Source organism: Sapajus apella, unplaced genomic scaffold (assembly GCF_009761245.1).
Source record: "Sapajus apella isolate SASKATOON/1434 unplaced genomic scaffold, GSC_monkey_1.0 scaffold4, whole genome shotgun sequence".
Lineage (NCBI taxonomy): Eukaryota > Metazoa > Chordata > Mammalia > Primates > Cebidae > Sapajus > Sapajus apella.
The window spans coordinates 29,890,446-29,911,701 of NW_022436944.1; the positions used below are offsets into that span (position 1 = coordinate 29,890,446).

Consider the following 21,256-nt stretch of genomic DNA (forward strand, 5'->3'; position numbering starts at 1 on the left):
TTCATATTGTAACAGTACATTGTTATGACTTAGCCTACACCAGGTTAATGGTCTGTTTTACTGTGTCCTTCAGAACTCAAGGTTTATGATGAGCAAATAGTCACATGATTGTGGTCTATACAAATTTACCCAAAATTGAAATGGTACAATATTAAAATAATTAAGCGTTGAACTTTGATGTCCAAAATTGATGACTCTTTGAAAATTAAATACTTTACAAATCACATAATTTTAAGTTTGGTAGGTCTAATAAATTGTAAACTGCCTATACCTTTGTTACATGGTCATATCACTTAAGTAACCAAATATCTTTCCCCTTTTGTCAAGAGTATCATTCAGTCTGAATGCGGAGGCTCATGCCTATAATCTCAGCACTTTGGGAGGCTGAGGCAGGCAGATCGCTTGAGCTGAAGAGTTTGAGACCAGCTTTCGTAACATGGCAAAACCCCATCTCTACAAAAATACAAAAATTAGCCAGGTGTGACGGTGGGGAGACTGAGGTGGGAGGATTGCTTGAGCCTGGGAGGCAGAGGTTGCAGTGAGCCGAGATTGCGTTGTTGCACTCCAGCCTAGATGACAGAGCCAGACTCTTTCTCAAAACAAGCAGAATAGTCATTCTGCTCCAGCTTCCTTACTACCTTGGTCATTACACTTGCATATCCTTCAAGTCTTAGCTGAAGTGTCACCTTCTTAGAAAGTATAAGACCATCCGTTTGAAGTAATTTATCACCTTGTAGAACTTCTCATCTGAAATTGTCATGTTTATCTCTTTGTTTATTGCCTGATTCAGTGAACTAGAAATAGCAACTTAAAGACAGGAATTTTATCTAATTTATTTACCTTTGTTTTCAGCTAATTAGAATGGTGCCTAGCATATAGGAGTTGCTTCATAAACATGTCTTTTTTTTTTTTTTTTTGGTTGAGACGGAGTTTCACTCTTGTTACCCAGGCTGGAGTGCAATGGCGCAATCTCGGCTCACCGCAACCTCCGCCTCCTGGGTTCGGGCAATTCTCCTGCCTCAACCTCCTCAGTAGCTGGGATTACAGGCACGCGCCACCATGCCCAGCTAATGTCTTTGTATTTTTAGTAGAGACGGGGTTTCACCGTGTTGACCAGGATGGTCTCGATCTCTTGACCTCGTGATCCACCCGCCTCGGCCTCCCAAAGTGCTGGGATTACAGGCTTGAGCCACTGCGCCCGGCCATAAACATGTCTTAAAATGATGTTGAATAAATAATTTCAAAACAACGCTTTTATAGAACAGAGAGTTGTATTTGTAATTTGTGTCTCCTAAATAGATATGTTGAAATCTTAATTCCTATACCTGTGAGTGCAGCCTTGTTTGGAAGTAGAATACGGCATGTGCAGATGTAATCAAGTTAACACAAGCTCATAGGCAGTTAGCATGGGCCCTAATCCAATATGACTGATGTCTTTATAAGAATAGAAAATAGAGGCACAGGGAAGAGAATACAATGTGTGACACAGAGGCACACAGAGGGAAGATGGCCATGTGAAGTTGGAGGCTGAGATTAGATTTAATGCTCCAACAAGCCAAGGAACATCTTGGGTTACCAGAAGTTCTGGTTACCAGAAGATCTGGAGGATTCAGGGAGGATCCTCCCCTAGAGGCTTCAGGGAGAACATGGCCCTGCCCATCACCTTGATTGCAGACTTAATAGCTTCCAGAACTGTGAGAATAAATTTTTGTTGTTCAAAGTCATCCAGTTAGTTGTATTTTGTTACAGCAGCCCTAGGAAACTAATACAAGGGAAGAGCCTTGGAAATACAAAGCATAAGCATAAAAGATAAAGGAAGAAATTATTCTCATACAAAATTATCTGGTTTTATCAGACAGTTTCTTTTTTTACCCAGCAAGGATTGCTCTTGAAATTCTGGGCCAGGTGCAGTGGGTCACGCTTGTGATCCTAGCACTTTGGGAGGCCGATGCAGATGGGTCACTTGAAGTTGGGAGTTTGAGACCAGCCTGGCTAATATGGTGAAACCCCATCTCTACTAAAAATACAAAAATTAGCTGGGAATGGTGGCACATGTGTGTAATCCCAGCTACTTGGGAGCCTGAGACAGGAGAACTGGATGAACCCAGGAGGCGGAGGTTGCAGTGAGCCAAGATCGCACTACTGTACTCCAGTCTGGGTGACAGAACAAGAGTCTGTCAGAAAAAGAGAGAGGGAGAGAGAGAAGGGAAAGGGAAAGGGAGAAGGAAATCAATCCTGTTTCTTGCACAGTACGTGTTCCATAGAGTTTCGTGGAATTCTATGGAATATGCCAATAGTTTTAAGTTCAATTTAATTATAATGAGTAGTATAGTTGTAATTTTTGGTCTTCAAGAGATAGATACCATATTGACTAGGAGTAGGGAGGGGGAACCTACATAGCACTAATGCCAAGCCTTTGTAAGTGAATTACTAAGAGTAAAGAAATATTTTGAACCTTGGGGAGAAAGTTGGAAGGTCATTTGATAAAGTACCTTACCTCTTTTTTTTTTTCATGGCCTTAGATCTTTTATTGAGTTGTATTTATTTTAGATGAGAGTTAGTTTGGGTTCTATTCTTTCTCTCCTGAAATTGTGTCATACTTTAATAAAGTTGGGAAAATAGCACAGAGGTTTCCCCTGCACCCCTCACCTAGCTTCCCCAAATGTCAATATCGTACATAACCATAGTAGTTATAAAAACCTGAAAAAATAACTGATATGATATTATTAACTAAAATGTAGACTTTATTCAAATGTCATCAGTTGTCTACCTAAAGTCCTTTTTCTGGTGCACGATCCAGTGTAGGATCACACATTCAGTTTAGTTTTCATGCCTCTCCTCTAATCAGGGACAGTTCTTTAGCCTTACTGTTTCATTACCTTGACACTTTTGAAGAATACTGACCAGTTGTTTTGTAGAATATCCCTCAGTTTGGGTTTATCTGATTATACTCGTGATTAAATTCAGGTTATGCATTTTTGGCAAGAATGCTAAAGAAATATAGTTGTGTCCTTTGTTTATCCTATTAGGAAGCCCCTGTTAATATGTCTCACTATTAGCAGTGTTAACTGTAATCATTGGTTGTGGAGGGGTCTGCTGGGTTTCTTCACTCTAACATTATCATTTTCCCCTTTATAATTAGTTTCCTGTAGAGAGACACTTTGATATTCTGCATAAGTTCTTTCAGTACTTTTAAAAAAAGGATTTCCTGCAGTTACTGTACTTTTGCCTATTAGTATTCATCATTGATTCTCATGTGAAAAAATATTATGATATTCCTCAAATGATTTTCCTATTTCTGTCATTTTGTCTACTTGAAGAAGATCTTTCTCTTCTCCCCTGTTTAATTTTTCATTCAATTATTTGTGTCTGTAGGAACTCTTAGACAACTCTTCTATTCATTATGTTAGAATCCATTATAGTTTCAGATTTATATGAAAATCATGAGGTTTTTCTAATTATAGCAGTGTTCAAGATGTGAAAGATCTTTCAGATTTTCAGATAAAATGTTATTTAATGGGTGATTTAATGGGTTGCATGATCTTGGCTCACTGCAACCTTTGCCTCCTGGTTCAAGCAGGTCTCCCACCTCAGCTTCCCAAGTAGCTGGGATTACAGCCCCATGCCACCATGCCTAGCTAATTTTTGTATTTTTATTGGAGACCATGTTTGCCAGGCTGGTCTTCAACTCGTCAGCCAGGTGTGGTGGCTCATGCCTGTAATCCGAGCACTTTGGGAGGCTGAGGCCGGTGTATCACCAGAGGTCGTGAGTTCAGGACCAGCCTGGCCAAGATGGTGAAAACCCACCTCTACTAAAAATACAAAAATTAGCTGAGCATGGTGTTATGCCCCGTAATCCCAGCTAATCGCAGCTACTTGGGAGGCTGATGCAGGAGAATCGTTTGAACCCAGGAGTCAGAGCTTGCAGTGAGCCAAGATTGTGCCACTGTACTCAAGCCTGAGTGACAGAGCAAGACTCCGTCTCAAAAACAAAACAAAACAAAAATGTTATTTAATGGTGGAATAGTAGTTTTAAGAATGACTCACAAATAGCTCTCTTTGGATTTAAAGTAACCACACAAATTTAGATACTTTATTTTTCAATAAACAATATTCAGAATTTTCAGTTGTAAAATAACTTTTCCTAAGTCAACAAAATAATGAACCACTACAATTTTGTGTCTTTTATTTGATTTGGATCTCATTTTTAAGAGTTTGTTTAGCCATAGAATTTATTAACTCATTTCTTCTGGATCGTGGTCCCAGAGAATTTTTCACTGCATCATCAAACTCACTATCTACACATTCTTTCTTCAAAAACGTATGGGTTTTTGTGATTTTTGTAGTAATTATGTGGAAAGCGGGTTGATTAGCTAAGGCCTTTAAGCTTGAGTTATAAATTGTGGGGGAAATTTTATTGTTTATGGGAAGTTTTGTTTAGTGGGATTAATATATACATGTATACATCTTCACACACATTTACAGTTTAAAGGAAATTGAAAAATAGATTGATCTTCAGTGATGCTTTCTTTACCGTATTAAAAACGTGTGTTTTTGTTAAATTTTGTAGTTTTTTCTTAGAGCTGTAGTAAGGTGCAAATGTTTGTTTTATATGAATGCTTGAAATGATTTCTACATGGAAATCATGGGGCCATATAAGGTTTTATTGTATTTTTAAAGGACGACTTTCTCATAAGTACTGTTAATTCTTTTAGTATCTCTTTATTTTTTTTTTTATTTATTTTTTTTTTTGAGACGGAGTTTCACTCTTGTTACCCAGGCTGGAGTGCAATGGCGCGATCTCGGCTCACCGCAACCTCCGCCTCCTGGGTTCAGGCAATTCTCCTGCCTCAGCCTCCTGAGTAGCTGGGATTACAGGCACGCGCCACCATGCCCAGCTAATTTTTTGTATTTTTAGTAGAGACGGGGTTTCACTATGTTGACCAGGATGGTCTCGATCTCTTGACCTCGTGATCCACCCGCCTCGGCCTCCCAAAGTGCTGGGATTACAGGCGTGAGCCACCGCGCCCGGCTAGTATCTCTTTAATAGTAGTTGTTTATTTTCTTAAGCCAGAGGGCATTGTTGCAATATTTTTATTGTTTCCTGTGTATAGCCACTAAGCTAGTGATATGCTTTTCCTAATGAAGCTACTGTATTAGTTGTCACACAGCATGAGTATGTAGATTGATTTGTAAAATATTTAAAAGCATGTAATTTTTAACTGGAGAAAGGTTGAATGATAGTGGTTATTTGAATTTGGGGAAAATTACAGTTTTTAAAAATCGTAAATAATGTACTTTTCTCTTTTCTTTTTGGTGACAGGGTCTTACTCTGTCATCCAGGCTGGAATGTAGAGTGGCCTAATCATGGCTCACTTCATCCTTGACCTCCACAGCTCAAGTGATCCTCCCACCTCAGCCTCTGGAATAGAGTAGCTGGGACGACAAGGCCTTCTCCCCTCCTCTTTTTTTGAGTTGGAGGTCTTATTTATGTTGCCCAGACGCACTTTTCTTCCATCGTGCATGGGAACATAAATTCTTGTAATTTTGACAGAAGAGGGTGTGCGCGTGCACGCGCGTGCATTCTTTCATATATTTATTTAGTGCAGGGTGATTTAGGATTGGCAAGTTAATTTTCTTGAGGTTCATTTTTACTTGTTAGCTGTTTTAAAGACTCATTTTTAATGCTTTTTAAATTTAGAGCAATCCAATTAATAACATTTATTTATTTTATTTATTTTTTTGAGACGGAGTCTCCCCCTGTCACCCAGGCGTGAGTGCAGTGGCATGATCTTGGCTCACTGCAGCCTGTGCCTCCTGGGTTCAAGCATTTCTCCCACCTCAGCTTCCCGGGTAGCTGGCATTGCAGCCACATGCCACCATGCCTAGCTCATTTTTGTATTTTTACTGGACACCATGTTTGCCAGGCTGGTCTTCAACCCCTGACCTCAGGTGATCTGCCTGCCTCCACCTCCCAAAGTGCTGGGATTTAGGCATGAGCTACTGCCCCCAGCCATGTTTCTTTGTTTTTTAAAGAAAAGCTGCTAACTTTGGCTACTTTGCTAACTCTTAAGAGCTTTCCTCATTTTTAATTTTGTGTACTGCAATTAAAAATAAATATATACATAAGCACATACACACATATTATTAATTGAACAATTAAAAATTGTTGCTAGGTTTCAAGCATGAAGAATATAGAAGTGAGGCTGGGGGCAGTGGTTCACGCCTGTAATCCCAGCACTTTGGGAGGCTGAGATGGCCGGATCACTTGAAGTCAGGAGTTTGAGATTAACCTGGCAAACATAGTGAAACCCCATCTCTGCTAAAAATACAAAAAATTAGCCAGGCGTGGTGGCGCGGCCCTATAATCCCAGCTGTTCGGGAGGCAGAGACAGGATAATTGCTTGAACCCGGGAGGCAGAGATTGGCGTGAGCTGAGATTGCACCATTGCACTCCAGCCTAGGCAACAAGAGAAAAACTCTTGTCTAAAAAAAGAAAAAATGCAGCCTGGGTAATAAAGCGAGACTCTGTCTCTACAAAGAAATTTTAAAAAAATTAGCCAGGTGTATTCGTGTTTACTTAGTCCCAGCTACTCCGGAGACTGAGGCCAGGATCATTTGGGTCCAGGAGTTGGAGGCTGCAGGGAGCTGTGGTTTCTCCACTGCGTTCCAACCTGGGCGACAGAGCAAGATCCCCCATCTTTAAAAATAAAATGTGTTCACAAATACATAGAAGTGAACAAAAAGGACAAAAAAGTACCTTCCCTCATGAAACTTAACATTTCTTTATGCTTTTATTTCCCTCCTGTAGCTGTAAATTAATACTCATTCTACAGTTCCAGGGACTCTTCTGGTCATTCACCACAATAACTGTGTTCGATATGGCTTCTTTTTTTTTTTTATTTCTGTTTGATATATGAGAATACTTAGGCATAGTGAGTTACAAAGTTAGAAAGTAGAATACCTAGTATAAGAGCTCAGGTAATGGAGCCCCAGTACCCAAACTCTTAAATTACTCTTATATTTACTTTTGATTTTAAGGGTTTTTGTTTGTTTGTTTTGTTTTTGAGACAGTCTTGCTCTGTTGCCCAGGCTGGAGTGCAGTGGCAGGATCTTGGCTTACTGTAACCTTTGCCTCCTGCGTCCAAGCGACTCTCCTGCCTCAGCCTCCCAAGTAGCTGGGATTACAGGTGTTCGCCCCCAAGCCTAGTTAATTTTTGTATTTTTAATAGAGAGAGGGTTTCACCACGTTGGCCAGGCTAGTTTCAAACTCTTGACCTAAGGTAATCCTTTCAAACTCTTGACCTCAGGTAATCCACCCGCCTTGGCCTCCCAAAGTGATGGGATTACAGGTGCGAGTCACCGTGCCCCACTGATTTTAAGGTTTATGTTGCCCAGGATATTTTAAGAATAGCCTTTTACAGTACAACATTCAGAGAGAAAGAGCAGAATAATGATCTAACCTGCTGTTGCCAATGAACTTTATCACTATCCCGTTGAGCACATCATTCAACTTTGGCTTAAAATATCCTTCTGTCTGCCTAATATTTGAGAGTTTCTAGACTGATATTTTCAAAAGATTTGTTACTCTTCCTTGAGTCTTAATATTGCCTACCTATTTATCTTTTAGTGTGAATTGCTGTGCAACTTGGAAAATCTGATTTTATTTTGTCGTTTTTTTGTTCACTAAAAGAGCTACAAAAGCTGTCTCATTTATAGGCTAAATTTTACTGGGAAAAAAGTTTGGAACTTTATTTTCTTGATCTAATGCTACTTTAACCTTTATACTACAGAGAATTTAAGTGTACAGTAGGTTGTCAAATTACATTTTGTTACAGTGTTGATGAGGGGAAGAAAAATAGATTCCAGGCTGGAGTGGAATTTATTGTGTGGAGTTTGCACATTTTTTCCACGTCTGAGTGGGTTTGTTTTCTTTGGGTACTCTGGTTTTCTCCGACATACAAAACATGTGCATGGTGTGTTAATTGACGTGTAAATTGTCCTAGTATGAGTAGGATAGGTATGTGTGGGAGTGCCCTGTGTGATGGAATGGTGACCTGTCCAGGGTTTGTTCCTGCCTTGCACCCTAAGCTGCTGGGATAGGCTCTGGCCACCTGGGATTCTGAACTGGAATAAATGGGCAAATAATTATCTTAGTTGTTAGAATTAATTTTCTTAAATACATTTAAAGCTTACATTTATTTTGGCATTTAATATTTTAAACATTTTGTTATTTGTTTAGAAGTTCGCTGATGTTTTTGTGACCACAAGTATGCTGTAGGAGCTTCACTATTGTTTATATCAATTAGTCTGTGCTAAAATTGGTTTTGTTACATGTTATTTTGCTTTAAGTCTCAGTTCAAGAACCCATGGTTGATGTTAAGTGAAGACAGTGTATATTCATGTATGTTATATTGGACAAAAAGTTTTTCATTAATGTACTTAATTTGATATCATAAACACAAGTAAAATAGTGAAATTTCATTAAAAATAGTAAATGAGGCGGGGCGCAGCGGCTCACACATGTAATCCCAGCACTTTGGGAGGCCGAGGCGGGCAGATCACGAGGTCAAGAGATTGAAACCATCCTGGACAACATGGTGAAACCCTGTATCTACTAAAAAATACAAAGATTAGCTGAGCGTGGTGATCCGCACCTGTAGTCCCAGCTACTCGGGAGGCTGAGGCAGGAGAATTGCTTGAACGTAGGAGGCGGAGGTTGCAGTGAGCCAAGATAGCACCACTGCACTCCAGCCTGGCAACAGAGTGAGACTCTGTCTCCCAAAAAAAAAAAAAAAAAAAAAAGGTAAAGGAGTCTGTGACTTCTATGTAGAGTACCACTTCCAGAAATATTTGAAAAGTGGTTTCACAAATAACATCATTGTCCTTGTAATTTTGGATTTACTTAGCAAATCATGGGGCACCCTACTACTACCACCTGCATTCCATGTCTGTGTGTGTATACACTGCTAAGAGCTTTTTTTTTTTTTTTTTTTGAGATAGAGTTTCTTTCTTGGTACCCAGGCTGGAGTTGCAATGCTTTCGTCTCAACTCATTGTAATCTCTGCCTCTTGGGTTCAAACTATTCTTCTGCCTCAGCTCTCCAAGCAGCGGGGATTACAGGCACCTGCCACCACACCCGGCTAATTTTTTTTTATTTTTAGTATAGAAGAGGTTTCACCATGTTGGCCGGATTGGTCTCAATCTCCTGACCTCAGGTGAACCGCCCACCTTGGCCTCCCAAAGTGCTGGGATTACAGGCATGATCCACAGCTCCTGGCCTGCTAAGAGATTCTTTAAGCTCAGGTAAAATTTTAGAAATGTAGAAGGATTGAATTAATGACATACTAATCTTTACCTGATTAGCGAATTCCTGTGATTAAAGAATAAGACCTTGTACTTCACAAATAAAACTACATGTAATTAGAAATAAACTACTTCAGATACTACTGTCCCATATGCACTTTTTTTGATTCAGTTAATAGGCATTTATGAAACAATGTTATGCTATGTAATGATAAGGCAGTTTTATTTGCATCATTTTTTTCCCCCTCTCATTGTTCATGGCATATGTATCCACCATTATAGTATTAACAATAATTTCACTGCCCTTAATTATTCTGTACTCTGCCTGTTCATCCTGCCAGGCCCTAGCAGGATCTTCATACTTTTGCCTTTTCCAGAATGTTATAGTGTTGGAATCATACAGTATGTATCTTTTACAGATTTTTCTTTTATTAACACTCAAAGATTCCTTTATATCTTCTTATGGCTTGATAACTCATTTCTGTTTAGTGCTAAAGAATATTGTCTGAATATATCTCAGTTTATCTGTTCACCCACTGAAGGACATTTTGGTTGCTTCCAGGCTTTAGCAATTATGAATAAAACTGCTATAAGCAACTGCTTGCAAATTTTCGTGTGAAAAACAAAGGGAAAACCATAAAACTCCTTCTTTTTTTGAGATAGAGTTTCACTTAGTGCCATTACACTCCAGCCTGGGCAATATCTCGGCTCACTGCAGCCTCTGCCTCCCGAGTTCAAGCGATTTTCCTGTCCCAGCCTCCTGAGTAGCAGGGATAACAGGCATCCACCACCACGCCGGGCTAATTTTGTATTTTTTACTAGAGACGGGGTTTCTCCATGTTGGTCAGGCTGGTCTCGAACTCCTGACCTCAGGTAACCTGCCTGCCTCGGCCTCCCAAAATGCTGGGATTATAGGCATGAGCACCGCACCTGGCCCATAAAACTCTTAAGGGTAACATAGTAAAAACTCAGGCCAGGCTCAGTGGCTCATTCCTGTAATCTCAGCACTTTGGGAGGCTGAGATTGGAGGATTACTCCTATGGGTTTCAATTCCTTTGGGTAACGTTTTCAACTTGTTTGGGTAAATAATGATTACAATAGTTGCTAGATTATATAGTAAGAGTATGCTTATTTTGTAAGAATACAAAAAGTGGCTTCTAAAGTGCCTATACCATTTTGCATTTTCGCTAGAAATTAATGAGAGTTCCTGTTGCTCCACATCCTTGCCAGCATTTCATGGTTGTATTGTTTTGACTTTTAGGTGTGCAGTGGTATCTCATTTTAATTTGCAGTTTCCTAATGACATATCATGTGGAATATCTTTTCATGTGCTTATTCGCCATAGTGTCTTTTGCAAAGCAGAAGTTTTTTGGTTTGTGTTTGTTTTCGAAGAGATAGCGTCTTACTATGTTGACCTGGTTGGTCTAGAACTCCCATCTTGGCCTCCCAAAGTGCTGGGATTACAGGCATGAGCCACTGTGCCTGGCCTTGTAGTTTCTACTATGTTACCCTTAAGAGTTTTAAAGGCTTTCTCTTTGTCATTAGGGCTTGGATCCATTTTGAGTTAATTTCAGTGAAAGGTATGAGGTCTGCGTCTATATATGTATATTGCATATGAAGTCTACATTTATATGTATGTTAGATTATATATATTATTATATAAAACTACATAATTTTCATTTAGCTGTCTAGTTATTCCAGCATCATTTGTTGAAAAGACTGTTTTCTCCAGCATATTGCTTTTGTGGCTTTGTCAAAGATTAGCTTGATGAAGCTGTGAATGGCGGAAACCCCATCTCTACAAAATATACAAAAAATAGCCAGACATGGTGGTGCACGCCCATAATTCCAGCTACTCAGGAGGCTGAGGCAGGAGAAAAAAAATATTAAATGTTTTTATCCACAAACATGCAGTCACTCTCTTTATTTGGTGGTTTTTGTTGTTTCTGGATATCTTTTTTCTTTTTTTTTTTGGGAGACAGAGTCTCGCTCTGTCGCCCAGGCTGTAGTGCAGTGGCACCATCTTGGCTCATTACAACCTCCACCTCGTAGGTTCAAGCAATTCTCCTGCCTCAGCCTCCTAAGTAGCTGGGACTATAGGCACGCAGCACCACGCCTGGCTAATTTTTGTATTTTTAGTAAAGATGGAGTTTAACCATGTTGGCCAGTCTGGTCTCGAACTCCTGATCTCAGGTATCCACCCACCTTGGCCCCTTAAAATGCTGGGATTACAGGCATGAACCACCACACCTGGCCTCTGGATTTCTTACTTTAGAATTTTATTGTTTTTCTTATATAGATTCTACATATTTTGTTGGATTTACACCTGGGAATTTAATTCTTTGATGTGAATGCAAATGATAGTATGTTTTTCATTTAAAATTTTCTGTGTTCATTGCTAGTCTACAAGAAAGTGATTGACTTTTATATATTAACCTTGTATTTTGAAACCTTGGTATAATAGCTTATTCATTCCAGGAGATATTTTATTTTGCATTTGTCAGTTCTTTCAGATTTTCTATATAGACAGTTTTGTCATCTGGAAATAAAGTTTTATTTTTTCTTTCCCAAGCTTTGTACCTTCTTAAATTTTCTTTCTCTTATTGCATTAGCCAGGACTTTCAGTGTGATGTGAAAAAGGAGTGGTCGAGAATAGCATCCTAGCCTTTTTTCCTGGTTTAACAGGAAAAGCTTGAGTTTCTTGCCATTACATGTGATATTAGTTGCAGTGTTTTGGAAATGCTCTTTATTGAGTTGAGAATGTTCCCCTGTATTTCTCATTTACTGAGATTATTTATTATGAATGGGTGTTGTGATTTTGTCAAGTGCTTTTTCTTTGTCTTTTGATATGATCATGTAGTTTTTCTTTTTTAGCTCTTGATGTGATGTATTAATTGATTTTTGAATGTTGAACTACCCTTGCATACCTGAGATAAATCCCTCTTGATCCTCATGTAGAATTATTTTTACACATTGTATGTTTCGATTCCCTGATGTTTCTGTTGAGGATTTTTGCATATATGTTTATAAGAGATATTCATGTAATGTTTTTGTATAGTTTGTTATTATAGAAATGCTTCATAGAATGAATTAGATAGTAGTTTTTTACTTCTTTTTTGGAAGATTGATGTTAATTCTTTTTAAACCATGTTTGGTATAATTGGGCAATAAGGCCATCTGGTCCTGGGCTTTTCTTTGTGTGGAAATTTTTGATAACTGATTCAGTGTCTCCTTATAGTTCTGTTCACATTTTTTATTTCTTTTGGGCTAGTTTTGATGATTTGTGCTTTTCTAGGAATTTGTCCACTTAAACTATGTTACGAAATTTGTTAGCATGCGTTGTTTACCATATTCTCTGTCCCCTTCTCTCTTTTTTTAAAAAGAGTCATTTTATCTAAAGATTTGTTAATTTTGTTGACCTTTTCCAACAACAAACTTTTGGTTTTATTGATTGTATTATTTTTCTAATCGTAATATAATTAGTGTGTGCCCTAATTTTGATTAATTTCTTCAGTTTGGTGCCTTTGGGCTTAGTTTACTCTTTGTATTTTTTTTCTTAAGTTGTAGAATTAGGCCATTTATTTTAAGTTTTTTCTAAAATGTTGATTTTTACAGCCATATTTCCTTTTGAGCACTGCTTTTGCGGCATTGCATACATTTTCATGTATTTTGTTTTATTTATCTCAAAGTATTCTATTTTCCTTTAGTTTTTAAAAAGAAATATATTTTGAGATTCTGTTGTTAAGGGTCTATACCTTTATAATTTTTAAAATATCTTTGTAATGAAATGAATCGGACCCCTGCACCCCAATTATATGGTGTCTATAGTGTCTTTTTTTGTTGTTGTTGTTGGGTGGGGGCTGAGACAAGGGTCTCTGTCACTCAGGCTGGAGTATAGTGGCCCAATCATGGCTCACTGCAGCCTCATCCTCCTGAGCTCAAGTGATCCTCCCACCTTAGCCTCTCAGATAGAGTAGCTACAACCACAGGTAGGTGCCACCACACCTGTTTAGTTTTAAAATTTTATTTTTCCTTTCTTAAATTTTTATTTATTTATTTAGGGCAAGGGTCTCACTCTGTTACCCAGGCTGGAGTGCAATGATACGATTGATCTTCGCTCACTGCATCCTCTGCCTCCTGGGTTCAAGCGATTCTCCTGCCTCAGCCTCTTGAGTAGCTGGGACTTGAGGTGCCCACCACCATGCCTGGCTAATTTATTTATTTATTTATTTTAAGTAGAGATAGGGCTTCACCATGTTGGCCAGTCTGGTCTTAGACTCCTGAGCTCAAGTGATTCGCCTGCCTTGGCCTTTCATAGTGCCGGGATTATAAGTGTGAGCTACTGTGCATCGACAGTTTTTAAATTTTTTGTAGAGATGGAGTTTCTCTGTATGTTGCCTGGGCTGGTCTCGAACTCCTGGCCTCCAGCAATCCTCCTGCCTCAGCCTATAATATTCTCCCCCACCACTTTTTTTTTTTGGATAGAGTCTTTTGCTCTGTTGCCCAGGTTGGAGTGCAGTGACGCAATCTCTGCTGACTGCAACTTCCGCCTTCTGAGTTCAAGCCATTCTACTGCCTCAGCTTCCCAAGTAGCTGGGATTATAGACACCTGCCACCACACCTGGCCAATTTTTGTATTTTTAGTGGAGATGGGGTTTCACCATGTTGGCTAGGTTTGTCTTGAGCTCCTGACCTCACGTGATCCACCTGCCCCAGCCTCCCAAAGTGCTGGGATTATAGTCATGAATCACCGTACCTGGCCTTCCTTTAGCATTTCTTATAGGGCATGTGTATGGTCAAATCCCTTCAGCTCTTGCTTTTCTATGAATGTCTTAATTTCTCCACTGAGGGATGGTTTTACGGGATATATAGCTCTTTACAAATGGTTTTTCTTTCGGCACTTTAGTTATGTCATCCTACTGCCTTTTTTTACTTCCATGATGACGTTTTTAAATTTTTATTTTTAGGCAGGGGATACTTTCTGGCAGAAACTGGAAAGTCTGCTGGACAGATTCCAAAAGAGGTTTAACTAGGAAAAAAAATGAACATTCTGAATATTAAAATGTTTTCACTCTGGGAATCATCTTTTCACCTCCCCCATGCCGTTTGATGTCACTGTTAAAAGCCATAGTTATCTGTTTGTTTAGTGATTTCCACCCCCCCACAACTACTTTTTCCCAGACTATCTTTCTTGTCATTTGTGGTCACTAATATTTTTCATCTTGGCGGTCAAACCGGTAACCTGACAGATTTAGCTAAAGAATTGGTGCCAAAAAGGGCATGAAAGCCCTCTGTAGCTATTTGCAGATAGGCTCTGTACTGAAATATTTTTGGAATAAACAGCCTGGGCACTTGCAGCTTGGCCTTAGTCCTTATCTTCTGCTTGTGCAGAGCTCAAAGATCAGTTAGAGGTGTATGCTTGTGCTTCTCTCAGGCCTCCTCTGACCATGTTTTTAGCCTTGGGCATGCATGTAGCACCTTGAATTTTCCAGAATACATGGGAGTCTTTAAAAGCGCATAGTCTCTAACATATCTTCCTCCTTAGACTCTTTATTCTGAGGCTTTACACATTGCTGCTTATCTTATATGCTGTCTCTTGCCCCAGAGAGCTATGTGTAGTATATATATTTAAATCCTTTCAACAGATGCCACCTGGGAATCTCTTCAAAATGCACTTTAAAGTGCTATCATTTTCGAGAAGAAGGTTTATATTGCTCCCACAGGTACCAGCAAACTGCACCAAGAGTTTGGTCTGCTGTCCCCATTAACACTGTTGAGTTAGTGAATGGGTGATGATAGGCAAGTAAGCAGAAGATGCTATAGTACCTACACACCAAATTTTGCAGCTTCTTTCTTTGTTAAACAGCCCTCCCTTTGTAAGTTTTATTAGATTCAGGAATTCTGTAAAAGTTTACTTTTGTCAGTTTATAAGTGTTTTATTGGAGAGACTTATTCTTGAAGTTTTTCTATTCAACCATTTCCCGTGATATCACTCCTTTCAGTTTTTTGAAAGATTATCACTTGGTTTGTAATTCAGGGTTGACTTTTTCCTTCCTCTCAGCACTTTAAAGATGTTATTCCATTGTCTTTGAACTTGTATAGTTTACAGTAGGAAGTCTGATATTAATCTTTGTCCTTCTGTATGTGATGTGTCCTGTTCTTCAGCTTCCTTTTGAATTTTCCCTGTAACTTTGGTTTTTAGCAATTTGTGTATTTTGGTGTATTCTGCTTGGGAATTCTCTGATTTTACACCTGTTTTAATATCTTACGTGATTTTTTGAACATTCTTCCCCATTATGTCTTCAAATATCTGTTCTGCCTTGTACTTTGTCTTTCTGCCTGGAATTCTAACTATACCTGTGTTTTTCCACTTGATACTGTATAATGGCTTATGATGGATTGTTAGGTCTTACTACCTCTGCTTTTAAAAAATATGAAACTTTATGTTTTTTAGAGCCCTTTTAGGTTCACAGCAAATTTGAAGGAAAAGTAAAGAGTGTTTTCTTATATTCTATGTCCCTACACTTGCTCAGCCTACCCTACTATCAACATCCTGCACCAGAGGAGTGCATTTTTTAACAGCTGATCAACCTATATTGGCACGTCATTATCACCCCAAGTTGCTACTTAAAATTAGGATTGACTCTTACTGTTGGTGTCCATGAGTTTTTACAAATCTGTAAAATGACACATCCATCATTATACATGTATGTCATTTAGAATAGTTCACTGTGCTAAAAATCTTCTGTAATCTGCCTGCTTATCCCTTCCACCCACTAATCCCTGGTAACCACCGATTCTTTTACTGTCTCCATGGTTTTGCCATTTGACATTGCAGAATGTCATATGGTTGGAATCATGCAATATGTATCCTTTCCAGATTGGCTTCTTTACTTAGTAATATGTATTTAAAGTTCCTTCATGCCTAATTTCTTTTTTTTTTTTTTTTTTTGTTGAGACGGAGTTTCGCTCTTGTTACCCAGGCTGGAGTGCAATGGCGCGATCTCGGCTCACCGCAACCTCAGCCTCCTGGGTTCAGGCAATTCTCCTGCCTCACCCTCCTGAGTAGCTGGGATTACAGGCACGCGCCACCATGCCCAGCTAATTTTTTGTAGTTTTAGTAGAGACGGGGTTTCACCGTGTTGACTAGGATGGTCTTGCTATCTTGACCTCGTGATCCACCCGCCTCGGCCTCCCAAAGTGCTGGGATTACAGGCGTGAGCCAGTGCGCCCAGCGCTAATTTCTTTTTAATGCCAAATAAAATTTCATTGTGAGGATGTGCATGGTCTATTTATTCATTCACTTATTGAGGACATCTTGGTTGCTTCCAAGTTTTGGCAGTTACGAATAAAACTGCTATAAACACCTGTGGACATCAGTTTTCAGCTCATTTGGGTAAATACCAAGTAGTGTGATCACTGGTAGTGGTTTGTATTAATTGTAGTTTATGTATTCTGTCATCCTCATTTTATTTTAAAATAATTTCTTTTTTTTTTATTTGACAGGATTGTCTTTGAGGTTATTTTAAAAGTTTTGAGTTGTACAGCACTTGATTATTTTGCTGCATTGTGAAAGGACCTCTCCAGCAATGATTACTTCAGAATTACCAGTGTTACAGTAAGTATTGCAATTTTTTTAAGGAAAATTTTGGAATGTTTATTTCTCAAAATGCTCTCTTTGATGAGACATTTCAAATATGTTCTTTGATGTTGGGACAATATGTTTGCAATCTAAGTAGTAGGGTATATAATTACCACATCTGTTTATGGCTTTTGCTATTGAAATGTCACCATGTTTTCTGATATTCAACAAAAAAGATGTTAATGTCCTATATCAGGAGTCAGCAAACTATGGCCCATGGGCCAAATCTGACATATTGTCTTTTTGCAAAATAAAATTTTGGATCAGAGCCCAAGTCATCCTTTACATACTGTTTATGACTACTTTGTATTACAGGCGTGATAGTGATTGTATTACCTGGAAAGCCTAAAATATTTAGTCTGGCCATTTACAAAAAATAGGTTGCTGTCCCCCAACTTATAATCTTTCTCTTCCCGCTCCCTGCTCACTTCCTGTTCCTTTATTATGATTCTTTCTTTTTTCTTAGATTGAGATTGTTGAGGAGTTCTGGCTACCAGAAGAAATCTAAGGGATATACCAGTTGACAGTTTTTCGTGGTATCCCATTAGATTTGTTGGAGTTACAGGACAGATTTAGAATTGGGACTTACTTAAGCTTTTTTTGAGACGGAATTTCCCGCTGTTGCCCGGGCTGGAGTGCAATAATGCGATCTCGGCTCACTGCAGTCTCTGCCTCCTGGGTTCAAGTGATTCTCCTGCATCGCTGGAATTAAGGCACGCGCCACCATGCCTGACTAAATTTTGTATTTTTAGTAAAGGTGGGGTTTCATTATGTTGGCAAGGCTAGTCTTTGACTCCTTACCTCAGGTGATTTGCCTACCTCAGCCTCCCAAAGTGCTGGGATTATACGCGTGAGCTACTGTGCCAGCCCGATTTAGAACTGGAACTTATTTTGGAAAATGTGGTCACAGAAATGGCAGATACTGTTCCATTCATAGCTGTTGTTGTGATGCAAATGGGGAATCTGGATTCTTTGATTCTGTGTGCTAGCAGTGGTTTAGATACAATGAAAGTGATGAGCACTTAAAGCAATTATGTATTATTACTACTCAATTCATATACATACATTATTTCCAAGAGACAACCTCTGGTTGATCTTTTGGCCTTTTATTTCCCTTCCAGCGTTCTAAGACACAAAGCTATCCAGATTTCTTTACCCGTTTGCAAAACCATTAATACCGTCCTTCTGTCTTTTCCCTGACAAATGGGAGATAAAATTTATTTCTGCCTACTTATATCATTCCCTTTTACCCCTGGACCTGAAAATAATATCATATATATAAATATATAAACATATATGAATACCATATAACTACCATATTTATATAATATTTAAGTTTGAAGGTCCTCTTACAGTATTTTCTTTCTTTTCTTTGTACTTAACGCACTTCTGCCCTTACTTGGACAACTCACTATCTATTTAAGTCTTAGGCATAAGACTCCAGCAAGCTTCTCTGGTTTCCTTGAAGTTGGGGTTATGAAATGTAGCATTTCATAACCATCTCTTCTTTTTTTCTGACCCATCTCCTAAACTGTATTGTGTGCGTTACCTTTATATGTCCTACTGCTAGGACACTGTTGAGTATTAGGCAAGCCTTTAATAGCCCTTTGATAAAATATGAAACAGAGGTTATATTTAAATTGAAGTTGTATTAAATGTGTATTGGCATTATGATATTTAATATATCATGCTTTGTGAGTGAATTTTTTTCAGAAAAGTGTAAGTGTAATATGTCTGTGTGTAGGCACTGGACAGTGGTGATCTGGGAACTGGGTAAATGAACTCTGGTTTAGATCTGTCAGTTGAAGATGGCATTCTTGGTCAAGTTGAGATGTCCAGTTTTGGTTTTTAAAATGTAGACACTAGAAAGACCACTCTAGTGATTATCCTTATTATTCCTTGGCTTACTTAGATACTATAATTGCTGATGGATTTGTCACCTTAGTGCTGTTAACTAGTAAGCATTGTATTATCATTTACTATGTATTTATATTTCAGGAAGTATGCTAGGTTTTAGGTAGATATAACATGTAGAGTAATTTAGCTTTTTTGGCCGTAAAGCTTGTAAAGATAGTTATTAATCAAAGTGGGGTTTAGGGGAAGACGAAGGAAAGAGAGTATTAGGCCCAGACTGAGATTATGTCATATAAGGACCCTGAGATATGTTTGAGGGCTTGAAATCAAACCTCCCCCGACTCCACCCCCTTTTGTTTTCTCCTGCATTGGTGATGGAGAGTGACATAAGATAAACTGTGAGTAGGGAGGAACAGTATCATAACGGCACGTGCTAAGTTATGTTCAGAATTACGTTTTTTCTCCTCAGCCTGTGTATTATTCCATTTTCACACTGTTATAAAGAACTACTGGAAACTGGGTGATTTATAAAGAAAAGAGGTTTAATTGACTCATGGCATGGCTGGCTGGGGAGGCCTCAGGAAACTTACAGTCATGGCGGAAGGAATAGGGGAAGCAAGCACGTTGGAGACACGAGAGAGAGAAGGGGAGTGGAGGAAGGTGTCACACTTTTAAACCATCAGATGTGATGAGAACTCACTATCACAAGAACAGCATAGAGGAAACAGCTTCCGTGATCCAGTCACCTCCAACCAGGCCCCTCCCTTGACAGGTGGGGATTACAGTTCAAGATGAGATTTGGGGGAGGACATGGCCAAACCATATCAGCAAGATAAAGATATAATAAGATATATACTTAGAAAGTTATTTCGTACAGTATAGTGTTAGATGGGAAGGGCCAGCACTAGAAACAAGGAGACCTATCAGGACAAGGATGATTGCATAGATGATAACTAAAGTAGTTTCACTGGAGATGGAGAGAGGTAGACAGAATTCTAGAGGCAAAGTCATTTTTTAAGTAAGATTTGAACTTATTCTTCCATGCTCTTAATTTATGTTAGTAGTGTTATAAATGTGAACGTTAGCCATTTGCAGGAGTTTTGAAGTGCCATTGGTCAGAGTTTGAATTTGCATACTCCTTGACCTGTCATTTTCACTGCATATATCCTGGAGAGAAACTTGATTGTGTAATAAGATTTATTTATGTACAAGGACAGTCATTTCAGCTCTGTTTGTAATAGTACAGAACTAGAGACAAACTAAGTGCTCAGTGATAGGGAAGTAGTTAAATAAGTTCTATGCATATTATGGAGTGCCATTTAGGAATCTAATGTATTTATATGGAACATTCTCATGTATTTAACACTTTAAAAATTGAAATATTGATACTGATTTATGTTTTGAGAGCAAGAGATGCAAGAGATTTTGTCCACACAAGATGCAAGCCTAAATATGGCAGTGTCAAACTATTAACAGTGGTATTCTGCAGACTGGGATTCAGTGTTAGGATAAGATAAAGTGAAACTTTTCCTTGTATTCTTATATCTTTCTTCTTTTGCTTGAAAGTTTTTTTTCCAAAAGCCTAGAATTTATGTATATGTCGTAATAATTAAATATACATATACTAATGAGAGTGCATTAGCTGTTTGTTGGCAATAGGTCTCATTGTTTAAGCTGACTGCAGTTGGCAGCATTATTAAACAAATTGTACTTTTTTGACTATTGGCAGAGGCATCAATAAACTATACTGCTGAAGAATAGGTTAGTTTCACTAATGGGTCACTTATTATATTCTAGAACCAACCTGCTCCTGTTAGGATATTGATGCTTTTATAAGATTTATATCTGCCTGGAGATTTATAAGCATCAAAAGCATTTGTAGATTTCCCCACACAAGATAAATACAAAACATAGTATTTGCATTGTAGTATCTTAGCATGAAAATAGAAACTTCAAGTTTTTTTGAGATCTGACTGGACTCTGCCTCTTACTAAGTGTGTAATTGTGGACAAGTTTATCAGGTTTTCAGATCTTTAATTTCCTCATTCATAAAATCAGGAAGATAACATGCTTCTTACAAGGTTTTTGTGCATATGTTATCTAGATAACATATGTAAACTGACACAGTCTATATTGAACATGGTCTGTTTGTATTATAGTAAGGAGAAAAAGCAATATGATTTATTGTTCTTCAGTAGAGAAAAATAAGATTGACTGGATCTGGGTTGGCAAATACTGCTAGTGGATCAGATGCCTCTTTTAAATAAAATATTGAAACATAGTCACACCCATTCATTTGCATATTGCCTATGGCTGCATTTATGGTGTGCCACCAGGGTTGAGTGGTAGCTTTGGAGAACTTAAGACCTGTAAGCCTAAAATATAAGCTGTATGGTTTCTCTCTCTCTCTCTCTCTCTCTCTCTCTCTCTCTCTCTCTCTCTCTCTCTCCTTTC

General features: G+C 38.5%; 1 protein-coding gene across 2 annotated transcripts in view; it reads left to right on the plus strand.

Annotated features, from left to right (window-relative positions):
• Positions 1-21,256, plus strand: part of STAG1 (stromal antigen 1) — a 405,253-nt gene that overhangs the window by 98,838 nt on the left and 285,159 nt on the right. For both annotated transcript variants that reach the window (XM_032265673.1, XM_032265683.1), the window contains one exon: positions 16,813-16,924. In XM_032265673.1, coding sequence (XP_032121564.1) covers positions 16,896-16,924 — 29 coding nt within the window. In that variant the 5' untranslated portion in view covers positions 16,813-16,895. The remainder of the gene's footprint in view (positions 1-16,812; positions 16,925-21,256) is intronic.